Source organism: Erpetoichthys calabaricus, chromosome 10 (genome assembly GCF_900747795.2).
Source record: "Erpetoichthys calabaricus chromosome 10, fErpCal1.3, whole genome shotgun sequence".
In the NCBI taxonomy this organism is placed as follows: domain Eukaryota; kingdom Metazoa; phylum Chordata; class Cladistia; order Polypteriformes; family Polypteridae; genus Erpetoichthys; species Erpetoichthys calabaricus.
In genome coordinates, this window is record NC_041403.2 from 19,573,536 (window position 1) to 19,600,943 (window position 27,408).

The 27,408-nt window shown below is 39.3% G+C and overlaps 1 protein-coding gene across 1 annotated transcript in view; it reads left to right on the plus strand.

Annotated features, from left to right (window-relative positions):
* The window catches only part of sgip1a (SH3GL interacting endocytic adaptor 1a), a 337,919-nt gene that overhangs the window by 239,682 nt on the left and 70,829 nt on the right, over positions 1 to 27,408 (plus strand). Inside the window, exons 12-15 of the mRNA XM_051932771.1 lie at positions 320 to 385; positions 4,282 to 4,794; positions 11,277 to 11,401; positions 21,786 to 21,939. Of these exons, the coding sequence (XP_051788731.1) occupies positions 320 to 385; positions 4,282 to 4,794; positions 11,277 to 11,401; positions 21,786 to 21,939 (858 nt within the window). The remainder of the gene's footprint in view (positions 1 to 319; positions 386 to 4,281; positions 4,795 to 11,276; positions 11,402 to 21,785; positions 21,940 to 27,408) is intronic.

The window sequence follows — 27,408 nt, forward strand, 5'->3', positions numbered from 1 at the left end:
ACTTGTCTTTTATATCAATGATGTACTTGATTTCGGTTCACTGCACAACTTCTAATGCTGTAATGCCTTTTTGTAGCATATTGAACAAATGTGTTTGTGATGTTCCAGACAGAGGCTCACTAGAATATTCTAGATTTTAACTTGAATAGATATGACATGTAAGGCCCACAGAACCTCAGGGAACAGGTCTTGAGGCCTACTGGAGTAAAGAGTCCTCAGTACCATTTCTGTATGGTACCAAGGCTGTATGACATGCTTCATTTAATTAATATTTTTTGACTTACTTAAACTTTTTTTTCTTTATTTTTCCTTAAATCAGCTCCACCCCCACTTCCTCCAAAGAATGTCCCAGGAGCGAGTAATCAGCCGGACTCCACAGATGAAGGTACTAAAACAGTTTTCTAGAGTGCAAAATATTTAGATTTTATAGAATTAGCTTCTGGTGCTAAATTGACTCTAAAAGTACAAAGAAACGGTTGGGCCTTCAATGTTTATTTCAATACTAAATGGCAGGCTCCAGTGTGTCTGGCCAAGAACTTTCCACTTTCCAGAAAATTTTTTAATAAAACACAAGATTGCTTTAAAGGGGTACATCTTGAATGCATTGATGCCCAATGGATAACCTGTAAGGTCTTGATTAAGTGTAATGGTTAGTTTACTGAGGTAACTTGTTCTGTTGAACGACGGTGCCTCTCTGCTTCATGGGAGCACCTTTAAGAATGTGTCTGCTTTGCTCCTCACAGTATTTCTCGGTGTATTCTTCTTATGAAGTCAAGGCTGGACGACTGTCAAGAAACACAGCCTGGTAGAGCCCACTGAGGCATTCTTGTGTGATTCTGGGTTATAACAAGAAATGAATTGTTGTCGTATTTCCTTCTGTCTCTGGGCATTCTCGTTGGTACTTTCAGACATGAAATTTGCTTCCTAGCAGCAAGTGACCATTTTTACCCCATTGACATTAAAAGGTTGACAGAGGATGGGCTTAGAGACCTGAAATTCAGTCAACCCTAAGATCAATTCATAATTATAATGCAAAAAGTGGTAAAAGTCATGGTGCAAATTTCAAAATAACAGAATCCTACTGTCCTGATGCTCTCCACATAAAGCAAAACAATGTCAAACCAAGGACACCTGACCCTGTAGCCGTCTGCTCTACAGTTCCAGCAGATGGAGCAGACTGTAATGGTGACAGCGCTCTGGTGTTTCTAGGACAGGTTCCTGAGTAGAATTTCTAACTTATCCAAAGCAGAAGTGGTTCCCAGAAGTGAGTGAAAAACTAAAGCAAGAATAAAAGTGTTGGAGGTAACAGCCAGCTGTAGTTATAATGGAAAACTATCGAAGGGTGCATTTTGGAAGATTGGAACATTAAAAAGATTTAGACGAGAACAGGTCATTCAGACCAACAAAGCTTGCCAGTCCAATCTACTTAAAGCTTCCAAAATAACCTCTTTTGCATAAACTGTAAAGGCTCAGCTCTTGTAATCTTTCTTCATAATTCATCCCCTGTAGCCCTGGAATCAGCCTCGTCGTTCTTCTCTGGACTTTCTCTTGTACTACTATGTCCTTTGTTGTCAAAACTGCACCCAGGACTCCAGATGAGGCCTCACTAGTGTGTTATGAAGCTTGAGCAGATCCTCCTGTGACTTGTACTCCACACATCAAGGCGCTATATAACCTGACAGCCTGTTAGCCTTCTTGATGGCCTCTGGACACTGTCTGGTGGTTGATAATGCTGAGTTGACTATGACTCCTAAATTCTTTTTTTTTTTTTTTTTACATTTTATTGGATTTATTGAAAGCAAGTAACATTCCATACAGTATAAGCAAGTCAAACTTGATAAAAACCAAGTTCAAATCAACCCCCACCCATGAAATTCTCTGAATTCTTCTCATTCAAACCTCACATTTTTACTTTCTACATATAACACTTTACATTTTCTGACTTTCATCAGCCACAAATCTGCCCGAGCCTGTCTGCTCTCCAATTCTTCCTGTGATGATTTAGTGGATTCCAGATTATCTGCTAATCAATCTACGAGGGTTGTTTCATAAGTTTTGAGACTCGGTCACTTGCCGTCATCGGAGGCGGACGAAATTTTTTTCTATTGTTCTACAATCCTTTCACATCTTCTAATAAATTTTTGGCCCACCCAGCTACAGATGGAGATGAGAAAAAGAGCTCAAAGTAGGGTCCAAAAGGTTGCCTTCTTCCACTGAAAGCCAGGCGCCAAAGGTCAGCCAAGAGGACCATGTTTGCCGTCTTTTTTGGCTACAAAAAAATTATTGCTTCAGTTCCACGTCCTGAACGCACGACGATGAACTCTGATGTCTACACAACCCTGTGCCTTCCAGAAGTTTTCAAAAATCTCACTAGAGGTCGCCCTAATCGCACCTTGAAGAACTTCATCCTTCACCATGACAACGTGCCGCCTCACAAGTCAAACAAAACTGTTGAGTTCCTTCGCCAAATCTGGGATTGAAGTCCTTCATCCGCCCCCTTATTCACCAGATTTGGCACCCTGTGACTTCTGGCTGTTCCCGACAGTGAAGAAGGAGCTGAAAGGAATGGATTTTGAGGACAGGGACAGCCTCATTTCTGCGGTGGAAGAGCAGCTTGACCAACTGACTGAACCTGATTTTTTGTCACTGTTTTGATCGTTGGATTTATCACATGAAAAAATGCATTGAAATCGGGGGAGAGTATGTAGAACAGCACTGAAGTGTTGCCAAATGACGAGGTTATGTGAGTAAAAATTTTCTTTGGAATTGACCAAACCATGTTGGATCTATTTAAAAAAGTCTCAAAACTTATGAAACAACCCTCGTATCTTGGTACCATCTGCAAACTTAACCAGCTTGTTACTTATTTTCCTATCTAAATAATTTATAAATATTAAAAATATCAGCGGCCCTAGCACTGACCCCTGCTGGTCACCACTCTTAACATCAGCCAATTCTGATGAGGTTCCTCACACCATCACCCTCTACTTCCTGCGTTTTAGTCAATTCTGCACCCACCTATACACAATATTCCCACTTCTTTTAGTTTGATGCCCACCCTCTCAGGTGGCACCTTATCAAATGCATTCTGAAAGTCCAGATAAATAATCTCATCTGCTCCACTTTGATCGTATCCTTTTGTTTCTTCCTCACTGAATTCCAGCATGTTAGTAAAACACGACCTCCCTCTTCTGACTCCATGCTGACTGTTCAGTAAAACTCCTGTCCTTGCCAGGTGTTGCTCAATCTTATCCTTAATAATTCCTTCCATTAATTTTCCTGTGATGCATGTTAAGCTTACTGGCCTATAGTTGCTTGGTTCTGCCCTGTCACCCTTTTTACATTACGGGATAATATTTCCCATTTTCCCATCATTTGGAATTTCCCCAGTGTGCAGTGACTTCCTAAAAGTATCCGTCAGGAGTTTATTTCTGTACTCACTAACCTCCTTAAGAGCTGGAGTGTAAATGTTATCTGGCCCTGGAGATTTGTTTGATTTCAGCCTGTTTAATCACAGCAGCACTTCTCCCTCTACAATTTCCAAATCCCTCAGCACCGCCTTAGTAGTCCCTGTTACCGCTGAGAGGTCATCCACTTCCTCACATGTGAAGACCTCAGAAAAATGTGAGTTTAGGGCATCCACTATTGCACTGTCTACTGTATATTTCTGAATTTCTCTTTACTATTTCTGATGCACTTCACCTCCTCCTTGATTGTTCTTTTACTACTAAAGTACTCAAAGGGTTGTCTTTCACCTTATCTGCTATATTCCTCTCTTAACTGCTTTTTAACTTCCCTAGTATCCTCTTAATGGTTGCCTTCATGCTCTCATACTCCCTACGATTCACACATACTGAATCAGCTTTTCCAGTTTTCCAGTCACATGGAGCTGGACCCTATTCTAGCAGCTTTAGGTGTGATGTGTTGTATCAGAGACTCACACCCAGTTTCATTCATACTACACCATGTTAAGAACTACCAGTTGGTTGAATCTGTAAGTCTTTTAAGATGTGGAAAGACAACTCAGTATAGTTAGATTAAAAATGCAGCAAACCTGCTGACTTTTTGTGTTACTATACCATCCACTGATATGCTACTTTTCTGAGAAGATCTTAGAAACTGTAGCATTTGTGTAAAGGTTTTGAGATCTTTATTCTGTAATTTATGGTTGTAAACATTTGTTACCAGTTGGTTCTGGCAGCTACAAGGAGTATATTGCTGAACTAATTTCTCTTTCTTGCTTTGCTTTCTATTATACAACCGACTTGGACCACACTTCAGAGCCACAGGGAGCAGGTGCTCCATCAGATGATTCTGAAGGAACAACTACGCGGCAAGGAAAGCTACCATCTCTAAGTGACTTGGATAACATATTTGGACCAGTGCAGTCCCCCCAAACCGCAGGGGATGTCAGTGACAATCAATGGGTCAACTTCACGAATAATTCACCCGAACATGCTGCTCCTGCGGAGTCCCCTGTTCCAGCTAGTGCACCCGTCGAGTCGGATGAGAAGACTGTATCCTCCCTTCCTGTTTCGCCTGTTCAGTCCCCACCATGTGAAAACAAAGACCAATCCCCCCCTACAGAGTCTGCACGTACTGTTCCTCCTCCCTTGGATTTGAAAGTGGACGAGAAGAAAATCGAACAGCCTTCTGTAAAAGATGATGTGTTGGAATCAACAACATCTCCCAAAGAATTTGGGCAGGGTGCCCGATCTACCCCACCTCCCCCACCTCCGCCAACATACAGAACTGTGGTGTCTTCACCGGGACCTTGCTCAGGAACAGGCAGTGGTATGTATTCTCCTTGCTTTTATTGTGTATTCTGAACTTTAGGATTTCATGGCATTTATCATATTGCCACCAGCTTAGTTTGCTTATACTTAGTGGCCACTCAGTTCATTTGGCATGTCTAGATAAACACGAGAAGTTCACTTATTAACCTGCTGGAGTTAATTGGGGTATGAGCTCTTCAGGGAATATCCAACAGATGTTTCGCACTTTCAGCTATGACTGCATTCCACAATTTCTACCAAGTATTGGTTGATTTCAGCCAACAGATGCTGATTTGGGTAGAGATATAATAGATGTGGTGATTGTTCTACTCAAGTCATGGATAATTCCTTGGCATTAGAGGGTTGCAGGAAAGAAGAGCTACCAAGAACATCATTGACACTGCAGGTAAAGCGTCAAAGTGGTTGTGGATCAGGAGGGGTGATCTATAGTGTATACCTGCTCAGAACTATTTGTTGTACTAGCAATCAATGATACGATGTCCCATGACCGCTATCAGACTGGACAAAGGCAGGACTGTAACAACAGACAGCTTTTTCACAGTGCTTTCCCTGGCTTAGGGGTGGACTGGCCATTAGGGCATTTGGGCAATGCCTGGTGGGCCGCAGGCTCTGATCTGGGCATGGGCTGGCCGTTTCACGAAATAAATTTTATGTACTGGTTACTGTTTGACATTAAAATTAATTTTCTAAACTACTAAACATTATCTGTCCAGTACTGCGATTTATATAGTCCTATATAATATACAGTAATCCCTCCTCAATCGCGGGGGTTGCGTTCCAGAACCCCCCGTGAAAGGTGAAAATCTGTGAAGTAAAAAGCATATGTTCATTTGGTTATTTTTATATATTTTAAGCCCTTATAAACTCACCCACACTCTTATAAACATTTCCTGCACAATTATACAGCATAAACCCTTTGTATTCTCTTAGATATTAGGTAAGATTCATTGAAATTACGTATGTAAACACACTGTTTATATACAGTAAAACCTAAATATTATTTTAAAGATATCGAGCGTCTCCGATATCACATATGTTACAGCCATTACGACAGACAGGATACCAGCAATAAATACGTACAGAAAAATTGTATACAATAAAATGTGTGTACAGTGATACTAAACTATGTACATGTAATAAGTACTGTACGTAGAAAATTAATTATGTTACTCACCAACAATGACATGACGACTTGTCCGATAACGATGAGTTTAATTTTACTGCACAACAAAGGAGAGTGTTACAGCTCTTGTAAAGGAGCCTCTTCAGGCAACTGTGTAGCATCGCCATTGTTTTTCTTCCATCACTCTTCAATCCAGATCCCTAAAGCAGATTCCTTCCAGACTACCGCCTTATTACATCCACTTATAATTCGTTTTGCGCCCTGGTTAAAGGACACTGCGGCCGTAGATCTTATAGTCTTTTCCTCCTTTTTAAATAAAAAAGAATCGTGGACTCATTGATTCTGTAATGGCGTCCTGCAGCGGTGTAGCTGTTCCCTTCCTTCAACATATCCAAAACTTTTACCTTTTCGGCAATCGTTAGCATCTTCTGTTGGCACTTGGGCACGGCCCCTGAAGCAGTACCAGGAGCTCGTTGATGCTGAATGAGCGAGACGAGACTTCCTGGTTAACGCAGCGGAATTGAATTCTGTGCTCCGTCGCTGAGCCAATCAGCACACAGGAACTTAACTGCATGCTCTGATTGGGTAGCTTTTCAGCCATCCGCCAATAGTGTCCCTTGTATGAAATCAACTGGGCAAACCAACTGAGGAAGCATGTACCAGAAGTAAAAAGACCCATTGTCCGCAGAATCCCATGAAGCAGCGAAAAATCTGCGTTATATATTTAGATATGCTTACATATAAAATCCGCGATAGAGTGAAGCCGCGAAAGTCGAAGCGCGATATAGCGAGGGATTACTGTACCGTATTACGTCATCAAATTGTTTTAGTTGTCAGTACACAACGTTGAAGCGAAAAATTTTTTCAAAACTGCCTTTTGCCGATTTCTGTTTTGATACCGCTACATTTCGGTTAACATATACATTATTGCAATTTATTTTATCTCATATCTAGTATTTAAATTCTTCGGTACTAATAATTAGTTTAGATTATGTAATATGCATTTCATTGTTCTCTGGTCGTCAGCGTGAGCGGTAATTAATGGTTTTCAGCTGAGATTATTAGTATGATGAAATAAAGTTATAAAGCACAGGATAGGAATTTTACATACTAGGACGAAACATTTATAGTTTATCGTTAAGTTAATGGAACATTTCAATCATGTGAGGTTTTCATTAGATAGATAGATAGATAGATAGATAGATAGATAGATAGATAGATAGATAGATAGATACTTTATTAATCCCAATGGGGAAATCACATTCTTCAGCAGCAGCATACTGATACAATAAATAATATTAAAGTAAATAATGATAATAATACAGGTGAAAAACAGACAATAACTATTTATAATGTTAAATGTTAACGTTTACCCCCCCCCCCCCCCCCCCCCCCCCCCCCCCCCCCCCCGGGTGGAATTAAAGAGTCACATAGTTTGGGGGAGGAACGATCTCCTCAATTTGTCAGTGGAGCAGGACAGTGACAGCAGTCTGTCGCTGAAGCTGCTCTTCTGTCTGGATAACCCCGGCTATAATTTATTCCATTGTAAATAAGCAGCTACTAGCTTATTAGGGTATTTGTACTTGGACATAACATTGACATTTGACATGTACTCTAATAACGTATAAGCCGTGTTGCTAAATTTTTATTTTTCATTAAATTTTATTTCTAAGCATGTCGTCAAATTTTAAGTTGTGTCTAAACAACAGTGTACAGATTAAGTTTGGCAACAGTTTAGATAGAGTTCATATCATAGGCTCATCACAAATTTGAAGAAAATTACAATGAACAATGGGCCGAGTGGGTTGACCTCGTCACCTCAATTGTTGAAGGTTGCCCAGGCCAGTTTTGAGACCCAGTCCACTCCTGCCCTGGCTAATAGACTGTTACACCGCAATGCAACTCTGCTTGGCACCATAAAGTAAAATGGGACTTCCACCTGCAGCTAAAGTCACTTCAGTATGCAAGCGATTCGCCATGCTAGTGTTTAGATATGACAGCGCCGTGCTGACAGTGTATACTCCCAAACCTTTACAGGCTATTACAGACTGAAATCAAAGGCTTCTTCTTTTTGGCCACAGATCTTTGTAGACATGGAACACACTTGAAACGCATGTATTCCAAATAATGATATACTGTATTATTTATCCTCTACAACTCCAGGCACTTCACCTCACACACAGATAAGGAACCTTGGCTTGAGCTGAGAGAACTTTTTGCCCTCGAGCTGAGCTCTGTCAAGGCAGGGGATGGGACAGCAGGCTGCTTGCTGCTTGTGCTGATTTACAAAACAAAAGACACTGATGGAGAGGTGTGAAGGGATTTAAGGTGGGCCAGGATTACAGGTCTTTTCGTAGGCTTCAGGAATTCTAGTGTTAAGGGTTGCAATGGCCAAACCAACCCCACATGGGTCACCAGTCAAAGTGACACAGGAACAGTTTGGAATTGCCAGTTAACGTCACACACACAAACACACACGCACACACACACGTCTTTGGGAAGTCAACTGGAGAGCCATGCAGACACTAAGTGAAGGTGTAAACTCCACATGGACAATGAGCAGGTGTGTGAATCAAAGCCAGGACGCAGCAGCCCTAACCACTGTATCACCATGGGCCCTATTTCATTTCATTTTATTTTATCATTGACTAATGCCACTTCTTAAAGAGCAATGCCCAGGTACCAACACCAGCAGTGGATTCAGAAAGCATTCAGACCCCCTCACATTTGGCACACTGTATTGTGTTGTAGATTTAATTCCTGGATTTTTCCAGGAAGAAAGAATGGGATAAACTGCTCAAATCCAGGTGTGCAATGCCTGTCGAGACTCACCGAAGAAGACTTGACTGGAATTACTGCCAAAGGAACTTCTAGAAAGTACTGAATTGAGGATCTGAATTCTTACAGATATGGACAAATTTGTTGATACCCCTCCATTAAAAAAGAAGACCCCACAATTGTCTCTGGCACTGACCAAAGTATTGGCGCCCGTCATTGTTTATTCCATATTTAACAAAAATCAGACTTTGCTTTCAAGTTTTGATTCAACACCAGATTTCAAATAATAACACGTGAAAATGGCGTGGACAAAAACGATGGGATCCCTAACCTAATATTGTGTTGTACAAACTTTAGAGTTTGCATTAACTTCAAACAAGCAGTTCTGAGAGCTCTCCATGAGACTCCTGCGCCTGTCCACAGGTCATTTGGCCCTCTCGTCCCGCACAAACTGCTCCAGCTGTGTCAGGTTTGAAGGGGTCTTCTCCAGACAGCATGTTCCAGTTCTTTTTCATAGATGTTTGGTGGGATTTGTAATCAGGGCTCACAGAAGGCCATTTCACAACAGTCCAATGTTTTGTTCTTTGCCACTCTTGTGTACTTTCAGCTGTGTGTTTTGGCTCCTTATCCCGCTGGAAGGTCCATGACCTGCTACTGAGACAGAGTTTTCTGCCACTGGGCAGGACGTTTCACTCCAGAATGTCTTGATGGTCTCAAGATTTCGTTGTTCCCTGCACAGACTCAAGGCACACTGTGCCAAACACAGCAAAGCAGCCCTAAAACATAAATGAGTTTCCTCCATGTCTCCCAGTGGGTCTGGTGTTCATATCTTTGAGGGCTTCATTGGTTTCATCTGTGGACACAGAGCTGATGTGACTTGCCACAAAGCTCCAGTTGTGTCTCATCTGTCCAAAGCACGTTCTCCCAGAAGTATTGCGGATTGTCAACGTGCATTTTAGCAGTCAGGCTTTTTTTTATGTGGAGTCCTCCTGGGTCTTCTTCCATTGAGCCCATTGTCACTCCAAAAGTTATGGATGGTGTGATGAGACACTGATGGACCTTGGAGTTCAGCTTGTATATCTTTGGAAGTTGTCCTTGACTTTTTGTCTGCCATTCTTACTCTCCTTCTGCCCATTCTGGAGTCGATTACCCTCTTGTGGTCATGTCCAGGAAAGTTGGCTACAGTCTCATGGACCTTAAACTTCTTCCTAAAATTTACAACTGTCGTCACAGGAACATCAAGCTCCTTGGTGATGATGGTCTTCTAGCCTTTGCCTTTCACATGCTTGTCTATCATTTTCTTTCTGATCTCCTCAGATGACTCTCTGGTCCACATTCAGTGTGTGACACACGATGACACCACACAGCAGAGTGATGACTTTTCTCCATTTAAATCAGCTGAATGACAAACTGTGAGATTGGAGACGTGTGTGATACGAATTCAAAGAAACAGCAAGTTTGAATAATCACTCAAATCGTTTTATTTGGGATCTTTTCTAGGGGTCCCAACAAATACGTCCAAGCCGTTTTAGAAGATCTTTATAGAAGAAGCAACACTTGATCTCTTGTCCCACTTGGCTTTGCTTTACTCAATGACATCTCAAAGGCATACAGGTCTACAGGGGACAATGGCTTTCATGTCATCACTTTTCAGGGGGCACACAGCACTTTTGTCAATGAGCTCTAAGGGGACCAACAAATTTGTCCACATGTCCGTATAGAATGAGAGATTTCAGTTTTTGACTTCAATAAATTTGCAAATTTTGTGAAAACGTGTTTTCACTTTGTCATTATGGGGTATTAAGGGTATGTTATTGGGCAAAAATGGCAATGTTATCCATTTCAAATGCACAAAGTGAAACAGTCTGAATACTTTCCGAAGTAAGTTCATTAAGGTACCGTGTAAGACAAATCCCACCTCCTCATTTCCCCGTCCCATGTTAGTTCGGTCGTCTGCCTGTGCACTCGATTAACACAAATGTCTTCTCTTCACCATTTTTCTCTCTCCAGTTCACATTCCTGTTCATTTTGTCATCCAACTAAATAAATTACACCAAATGCAACCCCAGTGACTTCAGGTAATGAGGCGTTTAGAGTCAGGATTAATTTGGGGTCCCAGCTATTAGCCCATGTTGCCATCTTCCAACGTCCTAATGGTCTTGTGAGATTTGAACGTATTTTATCACATGTTTTTAATTATCAGGATTCTGTTTCTGAACGCTCTAAATTTGATTTTTAATTTGTTTTTTTTTTGCTAGTTTGTCTGATCATTTGTCTTTCCGGTTTTGACCCTTTGCTTGCTATTTTATTTTTGTCATCTCCTGGCTCCATCACTACTTAAAAGCCTCTGCCAACATGTGCAGTCAGCATAAACCTAACATAAGAGCTGGACGCAACATAAACAAGAAATCATTGGACATTAGACCTTCCAGGTACTCTTCGACCGGTCACCTGTGCAGCAGCTGTGTAGCACTGTATGTTATTACCAACAATTCCTTGAAATGTAATTGGGCTTGTGACCAGAACAATTAACTAAATTATGACTCTTGAATTGAAAATGACACCGTCTATTGTTACAGGTTCTTCTTCCCCTGCACGTCCAGCAACGCCACTGGCAAGCGGCAGTCCGACACCCCCGCCACCGCCTCCACGGCCGCCATCCCGACCAAAACTTCCTCCTGGGAAACCTGGAGTTGGAGATGTGGTATGTGCACCTCTTCATTTCTACTTGCTAACAACCTAGAAAACATTGTTAGTGAATGGATGACTTGATGGGAGTTTTCTGATGTATTTGGGCAGCAGGAGTACCCTGCTTATGCGATTGTGCAGCAATTTATCACTTAGTTATTACCAAAGCAGTTTGTGTTTCAACTGTTAAAAAGCAGGTGAGAAAGGAGATGATGCCCTATGACTGCTGGGATGGGCTCCAGCTGTGCCGCAACCCTGCCCTGGATAAGCGGGTTAGGAAGAAGGATGGAAGGCCATTGAAAAAGATGGATGGAACTTTTCATAGAATATTTGAAAAATATCATTCATTAATTAGGTAATCTGAAACAAATAATAGTTAAGTAACTCCTAGGAGATGAAGCAGAATGAGCACAAAGCTGACACATTCAAAGGTGGGCTAATTCTGTACTTCTGCCAGTCAACTGCCACTCCACCCCAATGACCATGCAGTCTGCTAGGAGCCGTGTCATAAATGCAGCATGCACTGTGAACAAGAAAGAAAGAAAAGGTGCTCTTCAAATTCTTCTTCTTCATCTCTTCCCACTTCTTTATGGGGTCGATGTATTTGATCAGCCTTTTCCATACAACTCAATCCTGCACCACCTCCTCAGTCCGAGCCATTCATTTTTTCAAGTTTTTTGTGAACCTGTTTTGATGATAGATAGATAGATAGATAGATAGATAGATAGATGTGAAAGGTGCTATATGATAGATAGATAGATAGATAGATAGATAGATAGATAGATAGATAGATAGATAGATAGATAGATAGATAGATAGATAGATAGATAGATAGTGCCTTTCATATCTATCTATCTATCTATTTACTAGATAGATAGATAGATAGATAGATAGATAGATAGATAGATAGATAGATAGATAGATAGATAGATAGATAGATAGATAGATAGATGTGAAAGGTGCTATATAATAGATAGATCGATATCTATCGATCTATCTAGTATATAGTACCTTTATCTATCTATCTATCTATCTATCTATCTATCTATCTATCTATCTAGTAAATAGTGCCTTTCATATCTATCTATCTATCTATCTATCTATCTATCTATCTATCTATCTATCTATCTATCTATCTATCTATCTATCTATCTATCTATTATATAGTGCCTTTCATATCTATCTATTATATAGTGCCTTTCATATCTATCTATCTATCTATCTCTCTATCTATCTATTATATAGTGCCTTTCATATCTATCTATCTATCTATCTATCTATCTATCTATCTATCTATCTATCTATCTATCTATCTATCTATCTATCATATAGTGCCTCTCATATCTATCTATCTATCTATCTATCTATCTATCTATCTATCTATCTATCTATCTATCTATTATATAGTGCCTTTCATATCTCTCTATCTATTATATAGTGCCTTTCATATCTATCTATCTATCTCTCTATCTATCTATTATATAGTGCCTTTCATATCTATCTATCTATCTATCTATCTATCTATCTATCTATCTATCTATCTATCTATCTATCTATCATATAGTGCCTCTCATATCTATCTATCTATCTATCTATCTATCTATCTATCTATCTATCTATCTATCTATCTATCTATCTGTTATATAGTACTAATCAACATAGACCTCAGCATTAATGTTGGCAGTGCCCCATGAAATGCACATGTCTCTGTTGTATGCCATTTGGTATGGGATTTGTAAATGCACTGTTAATGTTTATTATATACCATCTGTTGGAATGACAAATGCAATGCATTTTATTACTACAAATGTTTGTGATGTGCCATCTATTTGGAAAGGCAGAGACATAGCAACCAGGCAGACACAAAGACAGACAGACAGACATACAGACACTTTTATTATTTATCTTCGATTACGGCAGGTACAGTAACCTGCTTAGAGTCACACAGTGAATCAAGGTGCAAACCTGTGATCTGTATAGTGTTTTTGTTGGAGACAATCCCAATGTATTTTAAAAATACAGTACATTTATTTGACATATTTATGTTGCGTTATTACAAGCAGGTTATGTGATTCACTAAAGGCTGCAGAGAGAATCAGAGGTGGATATCAAATTGAGACATTGTTTTGTAAACTCTAGTGCCTTAGCCATTAAGCCACACTCTTCATATACAGTAAATGATAGGTTGTGTTGCTACTGTAGGTGCACCAGGAATACTTGATGCCTGCACCAGAAAAATCGCATCCACTGCTACTGAAGCCCTGGTTTTCTCACTCTTTACTTGCTGCCGCTTTATATTGTATCATGCTAGGTCTTTGTCTCACTTCTCTCCTGCAATTCCTGAGTGACTAGTGTAGCAAGAATATCCTTTTACGTCAGGCATAGAGGAGAAAACAGAGTCGGCTGATCACAGCAGCAGTAAGCGTGATTGCCAAAAATAGATGTTCATGTCCCATTGCTGCAGACATTCTACACGTCGGCCCAGCAAGTCTTAATGGCCATCTCTTGATTAGGACTTTTATTGAAAAGAATTAATCTTTGTTTTCTCCTGCTTACAACCATTCACATTAAGAAATTAAATATGAAGTCCACACAGTTAAAACAACCTGTCTCTAAGCTTCTTTTTTATTTTTTCCAGCACAGGAATAAACTTTACCTTTTTTCTTTGTAGGTGCACACTGACACAGCACTTCACTAACTGCACAGAAATTAAATACTCATTACCTGAAAGGGTGTAATAACACAGCAAAGAGCAGACGTAGTAAAAACTAGGAAAATATAGTGCCCTGCAATGTAGTAGTGTAGTAGAGCCAACCCTAGCAGCACTGGGGGCAAGGCAGGAACCAACTGTGAATCTGAGTTGTGCCTGCCCATCATGGGGCCACACACGGTCTGTCACAAGGTTTGTTCTATCTATCTATCTATCTATCTATCTATCTATCTATCTATCTATCTATCTATCTATCTATCTATCTATCTATCTAGTGCCTTTCAATCTATCTATCTATCTATCTATCTATCTATCTATCTATCTATCTATCTATCTATCTATCTATCTATCTATTTTATTGGCAGCTAACATCACTGATTTAGTTAATGCCATATTGCTCTCTGCTGTCAATGAAAGGACAAAATGAAGTTTAGATAAATTCATCCGTGTAGGTGATACAGTCACCTGTTCATGTTTTAAATATCTAAATATTCATCTTTATTTTGAGTTTGTATTTACTGAATTAAGTAAGTTTATTAAGCATGTTCAGTAGCAGTAGTACTTTTTATTTTATATTATTATCTTTAGTATTATTAACAGTAGTAGTTTTACTTTATATTATTATCTTTATTAGTAGTAGCAGTTCTAGTACTTTAAAAATTGTTTTGGTTGTTGTTGTGTCTCATGTCACAAGTGATATTGTTGAGTATATCAAGTAACAAAGTGTAACAGCACATTGATGTCCTGGACCATTTACTATTATTATTATTAATTATTATTATTATCTATATATAATTCACTAAGTCCATGGCAAGCAAGACGCACGCAAGACAGAGCCACGCCTGCCAACTCACAGAGCCCCGCCCACCACCTCTAAGACCATGGGATACGCACGACAGAGCCCAGCCCGCCAACTCTAACCCTCTCCCGAGTCCAACCTCGCTCTCGAGGCACGCAGCACCTCACCAAACACCGCCTCAGTCGCTTTCGTCTCTGCTACAGTCCACATGCACCTCTGAGCCACGTTGACTTTTCATTGTTCTTTTCGGTTCCAGCTGCTTTTCTATATATAATCCACCAAGTCGCCCAACCATGAGATATGAATGACAGAGCCCCGCCCGCCAACTCTAACCCTCCTCCGCAAGGCATGCGCACTTCCTGCTCATGTGCCCACCCCCATGTCCTTATCAAACACATCCTGAGTCGCTCCGCCAACTCACAGAGCCCTGCCCACCAACAATTCACTAAGCAGCCGACCATGGCACATAAGACAGAGACCAGACCATGGCAAGCAAGACGCACGCAAGTCCATGCAAGCGCTACACCTTAATGAACAAGTGCTGAAACTTATCCCTACCGACGAAGTGACTTTCACCAGCGTTGACTCCATCGTCACAGATGATCCTGCAGATCAACTTTCATTCCCCGAAGAATTTCTTAATAGTCTTACTCCCACTGGCATGCCTCCGCATAAACTCAAAATGAAAATTGGTTCAGTCGTCATGTTTCTCAGAAACCTCCGGCCAGCAAAAGGTCTCTGTAATGGTACTAGACGTTCTGTTACCAACATTCACCGCAATGTACTGGAGTGTAAGACTATCCTTATACCCCGGATTTCCCTGACCCCATCGGATTCAAATTTGCCTTTTACTTTTACACGCAGACAGTTTCCTGTTAGATTGGCCTTCGCAATGACAATTAATAAGGCACAGGGCCAAACTTTCAAAAAGATATGCCTGTATCTGCCAAAACCAGTTTTCAGTCACGGACAGTTGTATGTTGCTCTCTCCAGAGTTCCATCTTTTCATTCACTCACAGTCGTATCCTCAAACCCATCCCATTTGGACAATTGTGTCTTTCAGGAAGTGTTCACCCATCAATAAATAATTATGCAGCGTTTGCTACCCATGGGTTGGCTAGTTATCATTATTATTAATATTATTATTATTATTATTACAACTAATTAGGTCTTTATTTATAAAGGAAACATATCAATTGGTATATCATTGCCATTAGAAATATCATTGAAGTCGAAATCCATGGATTTCCTGCCGGACTGAAGCAACCCTCCCAGTTAGAGCTGCATCTGCTGACTCGCGTTTTTCCTGACTTAAGCTCATCAGCACATACCTGAAGTCATCCACGGCACAAGAACATCTAAGCAGTTTGGCTATCATCGGCACCAACTCAGACCTGCACAGAAGTGGTTGTGTGATGAGCTCATAGTTGACTTTGCCTTCAGAAAATGTAGACGCGTGCTTTTGTGGTGATAAACGACACGGAGATGGAAGAAATCCCAGAACAGTCACTCAAGTTGGGATTATTAAAAAATATTTAATTAAAAAATTAAAGTTGTTATAAGAAATACTAGTGCAGTCAATTCAGGGAGTGACATGTTGGAGAGTTTGGGAGGTGCAGGGGGACAAGAAGACGACTTTGGTTACAGCTGGCACTGATGATGGCAGCAGAACTTTGTCTTCTGCTAGGAATTTTGAGCATGTTCAGCAGTAGTATCAGAACTTTTTGCTATTATTATTATTATTATTAGCAGTAGTAGTAGTAGTAGTAGTTGTATTTTGTACTATTATCTTTATTATTAATAGCAATAGCAATAGTAGTAATAGTAGTGGTAGTAGTGGTATTAGTAGTAGTGGTAGTGGTAGTTGTTGTATTTTATATTATTATTACTAGTAGTAATAGTAATAGTAGTAGTGGTAGTAATAGTAGTTGTATTTTGTATTATTATCTTTATTATTATTAGCAACAGTAGTGGTATTTTATATTATTATTACTAGTAGTAATAGTAGTAGTGATAATAGTAGTAGTAGTTGTATTTTATATTATTATTACTAGTAGTAATAGTAATAGTAGTAGTGGTAGTAATAGTAGTTGTATTTTGTATTATTATCTTTATTATTATTAGCAACAGTAGTGGTATGTTATATTATTATTACTAGTAGTAATAGTAGTAGTGATAATAGTAGTAGTAGTTGTATTTTATATTATTATCATTTTTATTATTAATAGTAGTAATAGTAGTAGTGGTGATAGTAGTAGTAGTAGTTGTTGTTGTTGTATTTTATATTATTATCTTATTATCTTTATTATTATTAGCAGCAGTAGTGGTATTTTATATTATTATTACTAGTAGTAATAGTTATAGTAGTAGTGATAATAGAAGTAGTAGAGTAGTTGTATTTCATATTATTATCATTTTTATTATTAGTAGTAATAGTAGTAGTGGTATTAGTACTAGTGGTAGTAGTTGTTGTTGTTGTTGTATTGTATATTATCTTTATTATTATTAGCAGCAGTAGTGGTATTTTATATTATTACTAGTGGTAATAGTAGTAGTGATAGTAGTAGTAGTTGTATTTTATATTATTATCATTTTTATTATTATTAGAAGTAGTAATAGCAGTAGTGGTATTAGTACTAGTGGTAGTAGTTGTTGTTGTTGTTGTATTGTATATTATCTTTATTATTATTAGCAGCAGTGGTGGTAGTTTATATTATTATTACTAGTAGTAATAGTCATAGTAGTAGTGATAGTAGTAGTAGTAGTAGTTGTATTTTATATTATTATCATTTTTATTATTAGCAGTAGTAGTAATAGTAGTAGTGGTATTAGTACTAGCGGTAGTAGTTGTTGTTGTTGTTGTATTGTATATTATCTTTATTATTATTAGCAGCAGTAGTGGTATTTTATTACTAGTGGTAATAGTAGTAGTGATAGTAATAGTAGTTGTATTTTATATTATCATAATTTTTATTATTATTAGAAGTAGTAATAGTAGTAGTGGTATTAGTACAAGTGGTAGTAGTTGTTGTTGTCGTAGTGTATTATCATCTTTATTATTATTAGCAGCAGTAGTGATATTTTATATTATTACTAGTGGCAATAGTAGTATTGATAGTAGTAGTAGTTGTATTTTATATTATTGTCATTTTTCTTATTAGTAGTAGTAGTAATAGCAGTAATGGTATTAGTACTAGTGGTAGTAGTAGTTGTTGTTGTTGTAGTGTATATTATCTTTATTATTATTAGCAGCAGCAGTAGTGGTATTTTATATTATTACTAGCGGTAATAGTAGTAGTGATAGTAGTAGTTGTTGTATTTTATATTATTATCAGTTTTATTATTATTAGTAGTAGTAATAGCAGTAATGGTATTAGTACTAGTGGTAGTAGTAGTTGTTGTTGTTGTAGTGTATATTATCTTTATTATTATTAGCAGCAGCAGTAGTGGTATTTTATATTATTACTAGTGGTAATAGTAGTAGTGATAGTAGTAGTAGTTGTATTTTATATTATCATAATTTTTATTATTATTAGAAGTAGTAATAGTAGTAGTGGTATTAGTACTAGTGGTAGTAGTTGTTGTTGTTGTAGTGTATATTATCTTTATTATTATTATTAGCCGCAGTAGTGGTATTTTATATTATTACTAGTGGTAATAGTAGTAGTGATAGTAGTAGTAGTTGTATTTTATATTATTGTCATTTTTATTATTATTAGTAGTAGTAATAGTAGTAGTGGTAGTAGTTGTTGTTGTTGTTTATTATCTTTATTATTATTAGCAGCAGTAGTGGTATTTTATATTATTATTACTAGTAGTAATAGTAGTAGTGCTAGTAGTCAAGTTGTTTTTGTTGTTGTGTCACATATCACAAGTGATTCTGTTGGCTATATCAAGTAACAAAGAGTAATAGTACATTAAAACCATGAACCAATATTATGATGATGATGATTATTACCTTTTAGGTCTTTATTTATAAGGGAAACAAATGAACTAGTATATCATTGCCCTGAAATATCATTGCCCTCCAGACTGCAGTGACCCCCCCAGTTCCAGCTTTTCCCAAACGTGAGCTCATCAAGACACACCTGAGGTCATCCATGGCCCACACACATAGCAGCAGCTTGGCTGTCATCAGCGTCACCACAGTCCTCTCAGAGATGCTGTCGTCTGATGACCCCAGAGATGACTTTGCCTTCAGAAATTGTGACTGAAGAAACCCCTAAACATTCAGTTTCAAGTTTTGATTTTTTTTTTAAAGTATTTGTATTTGATGTTCAAAGTTATACTTGCGTTTGTGATGTGTGCTTCTTTGTTTATGTATTACTTATTTTTCAAATTGAAGCCTTTATAAGAAATACTAAAGTAGCGGATTCAAGGTGGGTCAGGGTGGGGTGGAGGTGGTCATGGAGAATATTCCGATAAGGCCCCCAGTTTGGCAAGTGGGAGCACTGCCCACCCTATAAAGGAAACAATATAAAATTCCCTTTCATCCTTCCCCATTTTTGCTTCTTTCTCAAAGTAAAGAAGTCGCTCCCACGGTCTGCATGTCTGACAAATCCTACCAAACGTATGCACACAAATTACAGGAAACAAACGGGAAAACAGAACAGCTGTCAGTGGTAATTCAGTCATAGCAATATAAAGTGCATTAACATCATAAATAAGACATTTTCTGCCTTTTTTGCTTCCTTGTAAAATTTAAGGATGTTTGTGAAACACCAGTGCCTTCTTCCCAAACCCCATGTTGCCACTTAATCCATACCTGATAGCTTGTACTTCATCTTATTATTATATATTTGGCTGACACTGTAAACCACAGCAACTTAGAAAATCGGAATGCTTACAGTTTAGAAATCTTAGGACTGGTTTACGAGCTCAGGCAGGATCTGTGACTCCTTGAGGGTCTCAGTGTGAGGCAGAGGCCTGAGTTGTGGCAGCAGCCTTAGTCCGTTCACCACGTCGGCCTGCCTTTTTGTTTCTTCTGTTACTTTTCTTGCAGTAATTGAGTTTTAGCTGTTGAGGTCAGCTGGACCGCCAATACCAGGGGGTCCCCAATTCCGGTCCTGGGTCCTGGAGGGCCCCAGTGGCGGCAGGTTTTCATTCTAACCGTTTTCTTAATTAGTGGCCTGTTTTTGCTCTTAATTGACTTCTTTTGAATTCATTGTAGTTGACTTGCTCTTATAGACTCAGGTCCCTTAATTGTTTCTTTTTCCTTAATTAGCAGCCAAACAATAATGAGATACAAAATGAGCCAAAAACAACTGGTGTCCATCATACAATATATGAGGTGTTAGGAATGCTGATCTGCTCAGGTCCACAAAAGATTTTAGCAGTGCTCTTAGAAAAGAGAATCAATAATTTCGGAAATGTCTGCTATTGAACAATGAGAGCAGCAAGAAGCCATTGAATTAACTCTTTCAGGTCGGATGTCAACTTTTGTCAGAGGACGGTAATCAGCTGTAAACTGTAACAAAACTCACTCTTACATTTTAGTTTGACTCTCTTTGCTAGAAGGAATGTTCCATAGGTTTGTTGATTTAACCTCGATTCCCTGCACATGCATGAGTAGTGAAGAGCAAACATCCTCTAAAATGGCGCTGACATCTGGCGAGAGACCAAAGCGAATGTGCAAAGCAAAATACTCCATGGACGTTTTACGTAATTTCGTTGAATAGGACTCTGACTTGTCGGACTCAGAGTTTGATGCAAGTGATCTGGAGATGGAGATCAAAAACGAAAGTGAGGTACCGGCATCATCTGATCGGTCCACAGCAGATTGCGGCGCTGAACCCTTTTGTGTAGCTGATGCGCTGACAGAATCTGTTTGCCTGGTAGGACCATGATGTCAAGAGGTACAAACCAGATTGCCTCACACTGCAAGCGCCACCACCACCGCCACCCACCTGCTGTGCGAAGACAGCCAGGCAGCCAGCTCACTGTTCATTCCTGCTGGCCATCGAGGCGCCCCCACGCAGCCACTGATGCCAGAGATGCCGAACATATGCCAACAGCAGCCACAGCACATAGCAGCAGACATTTTATGTTGACTTGTGTGTGAAACCATTGCTATGTGTGCTTTTCAGAAAACTGAGTTTTTTGTAAAAAATATTCATCCCTCAAAGAGTTAAAGAACGGGTTTAATTAACGACGGGAATTGGCATCTAATTAAGCAACTGGTTGGAGTGAAATTGGTTGGAGTTTTGGGCCCCGACTCAGTTAATCTCCTGTTGGCTCCCTCACTTCACATTTCATTTCTGTTTGGGGTGCCATTTAAGGAAAGAAATGAAGCAACTCAGAGGGAACACATCTTAACAAAAACAAGTCCATTAAAATGAATTCAAAAAAGAAGTTCATTAGCAGCAAAAACAGGTCACTAATTAAGAAAACAGTTAGAATGAAAACCTGCAGCCACTGGGGCCTCTCCAAGACCAGAGTTGGGGACCCCGGCCTATACAGTATACCCCAAAATTGTCAGACTGCAGTTTTGTGAATATAAACGTTCATGGTTTTGAAATTAGCAGCAAAAATGATGAATAACTTTTGATCTATTGAACATAAATCAGAAAAATATACACAGCACATTTAGACATTGAACTAAGGACAAGGCCGTAATAGCACACTCTTTAATAAACTTTCCTGGGCCTCTGTGGATGTTCTACTGTGTGAGTGGGTTAAGCACTGGAGATCTTAGGTTTCCTTTTTTATGACCTACTGTGTCTCATTACTCTTGAATTGAACCACTAGCTCGGCCTACATGTCTGCCAACTGGTGAAGCCTGCCTCGTGTTGTGCTCTCCTGAGGGTCACTTTCTGTGTAGCATAGATAGAATAAGGTCTGACATTGTATTAACGGTGACTTAACCCCCTTCCTTTCTTTTGTCTCCCACAGACGCGGCCTTTCAGCCCACCTGTCCACTCTTCCAGCCCACCTCCTGTTGCTCCTTTGGCCCGTGCTGAAAGCACTTCCTCGATATCATCTACAAACTCTCTGAGTGCTGCCACGACGCCCACCGTCGGTAAAGACATCTCCATTTCTGTTTCAGGTCTGAATTTTTTCACAACACCGTAGAATTTCAAATGCCTGCTTGTAGTTGGTAGTTAAAGGTGCAGCATGCCTAGAAAATTATGGCAAGTAGATTATCGACTTCTTATTACTGGGTCATCAAAAATACATTTTAAAGCTACATGGGACCAAATAATTGACTACCAAAAATACATTTAATGTCAAAATCTCTCAATATTTAGAAATAGTGCTGATATGGCTTCATGTGTGGGTGTTTTGATAAATATCTAAGTCGGCTTTCAGTTCCTGGTGAGGGTTGACCCATCTGCTTGTTCGTTTATAATGGACAGTCGTTCTTTCATTTAAATTCCACTAAATGGAAAGGAAGGTGGTCAGTATATCATAAAGCCTGTCTCTGTTACACAAAGGCAAAGGAGATTGTAACATCTGGAACAACAGCAGAAAAGGGCCGAGTGCCCGCCGTTGTTTTAACATTAGGAATAAAGAAGCTTCACATCAAACATCAGGCGGTAATACAAGAGGAGAAAAGTACAGCAGCAGAACAGGGTGAGAAGTCTGCTGACCGAGGATCTCGGATGTCTCACAGGTATATAAGGGGCAATCAGCAGAGCAGTGTGAGGCAACCAGCAGGGATTCTCTTGCAGTTCTGTTACTGGCTGCCTTGTTCCCTGGGCGCTGCCTGGCCACGTGTGTTCACTCTGACAGCAATGCCCTGTGTGCCAGAGGCCTGGCAGAGCCCAGCATCCTGTAACATCCTGCGTACATTGGTGCATCCACTAACATGCCAATCCAGGAAAACTGAGGAGCAGAGCAGTGTGTTGGTCTGCAGCCCACCTGTCACAAGAACACAGTGGCATACTTTGTGGATTACAGTCAGAGGTTTATAGGATTTAAAAATTCAAACATCATGAAAATTAAAAAAAAAATAAATTGGGGATGTTTTGACATTAAAATGGCACCTTCTTGTAACTCAGATAAAATGATATAAATAGATCACTTTAGAATGCACATTTTTAATGACCCTGTGATTCTGTATGGGGTTTATATACAGTATGTAAACATGTGCAGATATGTACAGTATATATGTTTATGTGCAGATAAACATATGATGTCTATACAGCATATACTGCGTGTGTGTCTGTCTGTCTGTCTATATATATATACATATATAAATACATATAAATACACATATATATATGTGTGTGTGTGTGTGTGTGTGTACTACTAGTGCTTACAGAGTGTGTCTAAATGGAATCAACAGAATTTGATTTCTCTCTTATATATAACCATGCTTGCCAGTCTAGCTTGGTGCTATTAAACAAAAACCGTATCCGTTTTGATAACAGAATTACTATGTTTTATCTGAATTAACAGTGGAAAGCAGTGGCTCGTGTTAATTTTACCCAAAACATAAAATAACAAGTATCTCAATCAAATGTAAAGGCAAATTTATTTTAAGCATCCTTTGTTTTACTCCTATAGCTCTTTTTAAATTGTTTCAACCTGTAATGTGCAGATTTATATACTATAGCCGTGTGGAGCAGGGTAAGAGAGAAATTTGACAGACCGGAAAGACAGGCACTATATAAATTAGGCAAAGTGGGAAGCTACCTTACATAGTAAAAATGATAAAACATTTTACTTGTGTAGTGTATGAATGAATCTATCTTATATTATGCCTTCCTTACCAACTATCATGTGTATATACATGTATATGTGTACAATTTCCATATACAGTATCTATCTATCTATCTATCTATCTATCTATCTATCTATCTATCTATCTATCTATCTATCTATCTATCTATCATGGATGGCAGGGGGCACTCCAGCTCCCCAAACTAGGCTAGGACACAAATTAAAAGGCAAAAGAGTCTTTATTGTGGGAAACTCTTCCTCAGGTAAACATTTCCCACCACCAATGCAAAGTACAGTTAAACACAGCACACAGCAATAATAAAGTACTTTGCAACTCTCTATCTATTATATAGTGCCTTTCACATCTATCTATCTATCTATCTATCTATCTATCTATCTATCTATCTATCTATCTATCTATCTATCTATCTATCTATCTATTATATAGTGCCTTTCACATCTATCTATCTGTCTGTCTGTCTGTCTGTCTGTCTGTCTGTCTGTTATGATGCATTTATATTGTATTTGTATGTCAGAGACATCCCTTTCATTCTGGTTGGTTCAGATGTGTTGCAGTTTGCCAGGCTTACTGGTAAGGACGGTAATCTTTTTTTATTTCACACGCCATTGGGTTGATTCTGTTGCTTACGCTAACTGGATATCCAGTTTTCCTGGCTGATTGCAAAATGACTGGCCCAGCTGCAATGAGACGTTCTTTCCAGTATGATTGTGACATATACAGCATATCCACACAGGTGACAAAAATGATTATACCAATAAATCATTTTAGTGTTATCAAAGATGCAGAAATAATGCAAATAATATATACAGTATAAGGTATTTTATCCAGAGATTACGGTAGTTTTATTTCTAATGTTTCTGTGTGTGTGTTGCGTGACCCTTTTCCTTCAGCTGTTTATTGAATGTTTTTCTAGAACGCTGTCAGTTTGAGGTTTATCAGTATCGGGATATGAACAGTTCATAACTAGTAGTAATATTTTAGTCATGTGTAAAATGTATTCTTGCACTTTACCTGAGGACTTGTCACAGTGCCCTGTGCCCGCACTCGGTGATGAGCACTCGCTATACACAAACTGATAAGCGTTGAACTGAATAAACATTCTGTAAACGTTGTCATTCTGTAACAGGCACTCGTGCCATACTGAAGTATTTCTGTATCTTAAATAACAGTAAAGTCACTGTAGTTCTCTCTCTGGTATGTTCATTTTTGGGAGCCATGTGCATGGGTTATACAAATAAACATATATATACACAATATACATTCATAAGCACAACATGTACTTTTAAGCATATACTGTATATATAATCTGTACATGGTGGCTTCCGAGAGCCAAGTCCGAGCAGACATGAATGAAGCGACTGTAAGCAGGCAGTATTGTGTGCTGGTTAAGGCTTTGGACTGCAAGCCCAGAGGTTGTGGGTTCGAATCCCGCTACTGCCACTGTGTGATGCTGAGCAAGTCACATGACCTGCTGCCTGTGCTCCAATTGGAGAATCAAGAAAGCCAATGGTATCATACATTGAAGTTGCTTTGGATAAAGGAGGTAAAGTAAGAGTCTCCTCTTAAAGTTGTCAGTGTTCCTTTAATTGTAGCTGACTTTTTAAGTGAGAACAACTTGTTTTGTGTTCCCTGCTCTGGTCTTGTCTGCTTGATGTGTTTATTTTTATTTGCATCTCCACACGACATGCGTTTGTGTTTTAGCATATGGTGTACAGGTTTTCACTGTTTTTAGTCCTGCTATCATTTATTCTTGATTTGTATTTTTATGTTTGTTTCTTTTCTTTGGATTTTCTGTTTTGTCAATGATGTCAGAAGATGACGCATTTGTTGACAAACTGCCATCGTTTGAAAGGCGTTGTGAGACCCCTGCAGGTATTGTATCAGCCTACAGGTTTCAAGGAACCACAAATCAAAAGAGACAAAGTGCAAGTTTGCATCATTTTGCCTGCAGATCTGTGTGTCCATGTTGTGTGTCTGTGTGCTCCTCACAACTGCAACCTTCATTTGTTCAAAACATTCAAATGGAAAAGCTCAGTGAGAAAAATGGCAGCTGCCACTCTGCATAAGAAGTTCAGTTTTATAACAAAATCACAAGCCAGATTCCACCAATTTATGATTGTATGGAAAATGCTAATAAAAACAAAAAGGACCGATTTTTAAATTTCTATTCTTCTTGTGGTATACTGAAAACAGTACAACCACGCATTATTTGACATTTTATACTGCAAATAGACACTCGTGTCAAATCTGATGACAGCAATGCACTCCTAAAAAGTTGTGACGGTCGAGTGTTTCTCACTGTTTGTTTTAATAACACTCGCTAAGTGTCTGAGCACTGAAGACACAAGTTGCTTATGTTTAGCAAGCTGCTTTTTTCCCCATTCCTCCATTATGGGGGTCTTCAGCGGCACAATTCTACTAGGCCTTTGTTGCCGTGTTTTGCACTTCACCTTCTCAGACAGGTTAGGACTGCAGGCAATACAATACAACACATCCATCCATTATCCAACCCGCTATAACCTAACGCAGGGTCACGGGGGTCTGCTGGAGCCAATCCCAGCCAACTCAGGAACAAATCCCGGACAGGGTGCCAGCCCACCACAGGGCACACACACACACACCAAGCACACACTAGGGACAATTTCGGATCGCCAGTCCACCTAACCTGCATGTCTTTGGACTGTGGGAGGAAACCCACGCAGACACGGGAAGAACATGCTAACTCCACGCAGGGAGGACCCGGGAAGCGAACCCAGGTCTCCTAACTGTGAGACAGCAGCGCTACCCACTGCGCCACCGTGCCGCCCTACAATACAACACAATTTACAAAATCACACAAGAAGGGCCGCAATGGGCTTTAACAGGCCCTGCCTCTTGACAGCCCCCCAGCCTTGAGTCTCTAAGAAGACAAGGAAAAACTCCCAACGAAAACCCTTGTAGGGAAAAAAAATTGGAATAAACCTTGGGAAAGGCAGTTCAACGAGAGACCCCTTTCCGGGTAGGTTGGCCGTGCAGTGGGTGTCAAAAAGAAGGGGGTCAACAGAATACACAGAACAGAACACAAGTAATCCATCCATCCATTCATCCATTATCCAACCCACTACATCCTAACTACAGGGTCACGGGGGTCTACTGGAGCCAATCCCAGCCAACACAGGGTGCAAGGCAGGAAACAAACCCTGTGGTTTAGTAATTTAGCAGCACTGTGTCTTTAGATGGTTTGTCACTCCCTTTTTGTCTTTTTTTAGCATTTTCCATACTGTCCCAACTTTTTGGAACTGGATTTGTAAAAGTAAATCCAGCTTATTAAAACTAAATACTTGTAAAACTTGTAAATTGACTTGCTTATTAATCAGTCAAATAAAATTAATTGGAATAGTAGTCAATTATGGATCCCCATAGAAAGAAGTCAATATTACAAAAATTTAAAAGCATAAAATAGAAAAACCCCATTTAACTTATTTGATATGACCACTAAGGTATCTAATACGGAAACACCAAACGCTTGATCGGTTGTTTGGCAGCTTTTTATCGGGATACGATCAAGCATTTTGTGTTCTTTATCATGTAGTTGTTGCTCTAATTGTCCTCCTAAAGAGCGCTGGGTTTTGCTTGTTTGACGATCACGTTAGAATGGAGCATGTCGTACAGCTCGTGCCGTTTCCTCCTCCTCCATCGGGTGCCAGTCGCTGTGTCAATCGAATCCCTTTGGTTTTCCTTACCTAAATCTTGCAGTTTCTATTTGATCATTCCCATCTAAAATGGACAAACTGCACTTTTGATTATTTATTGTTACACAGAGTAAAATTCTACTGTCTGGTCCACATT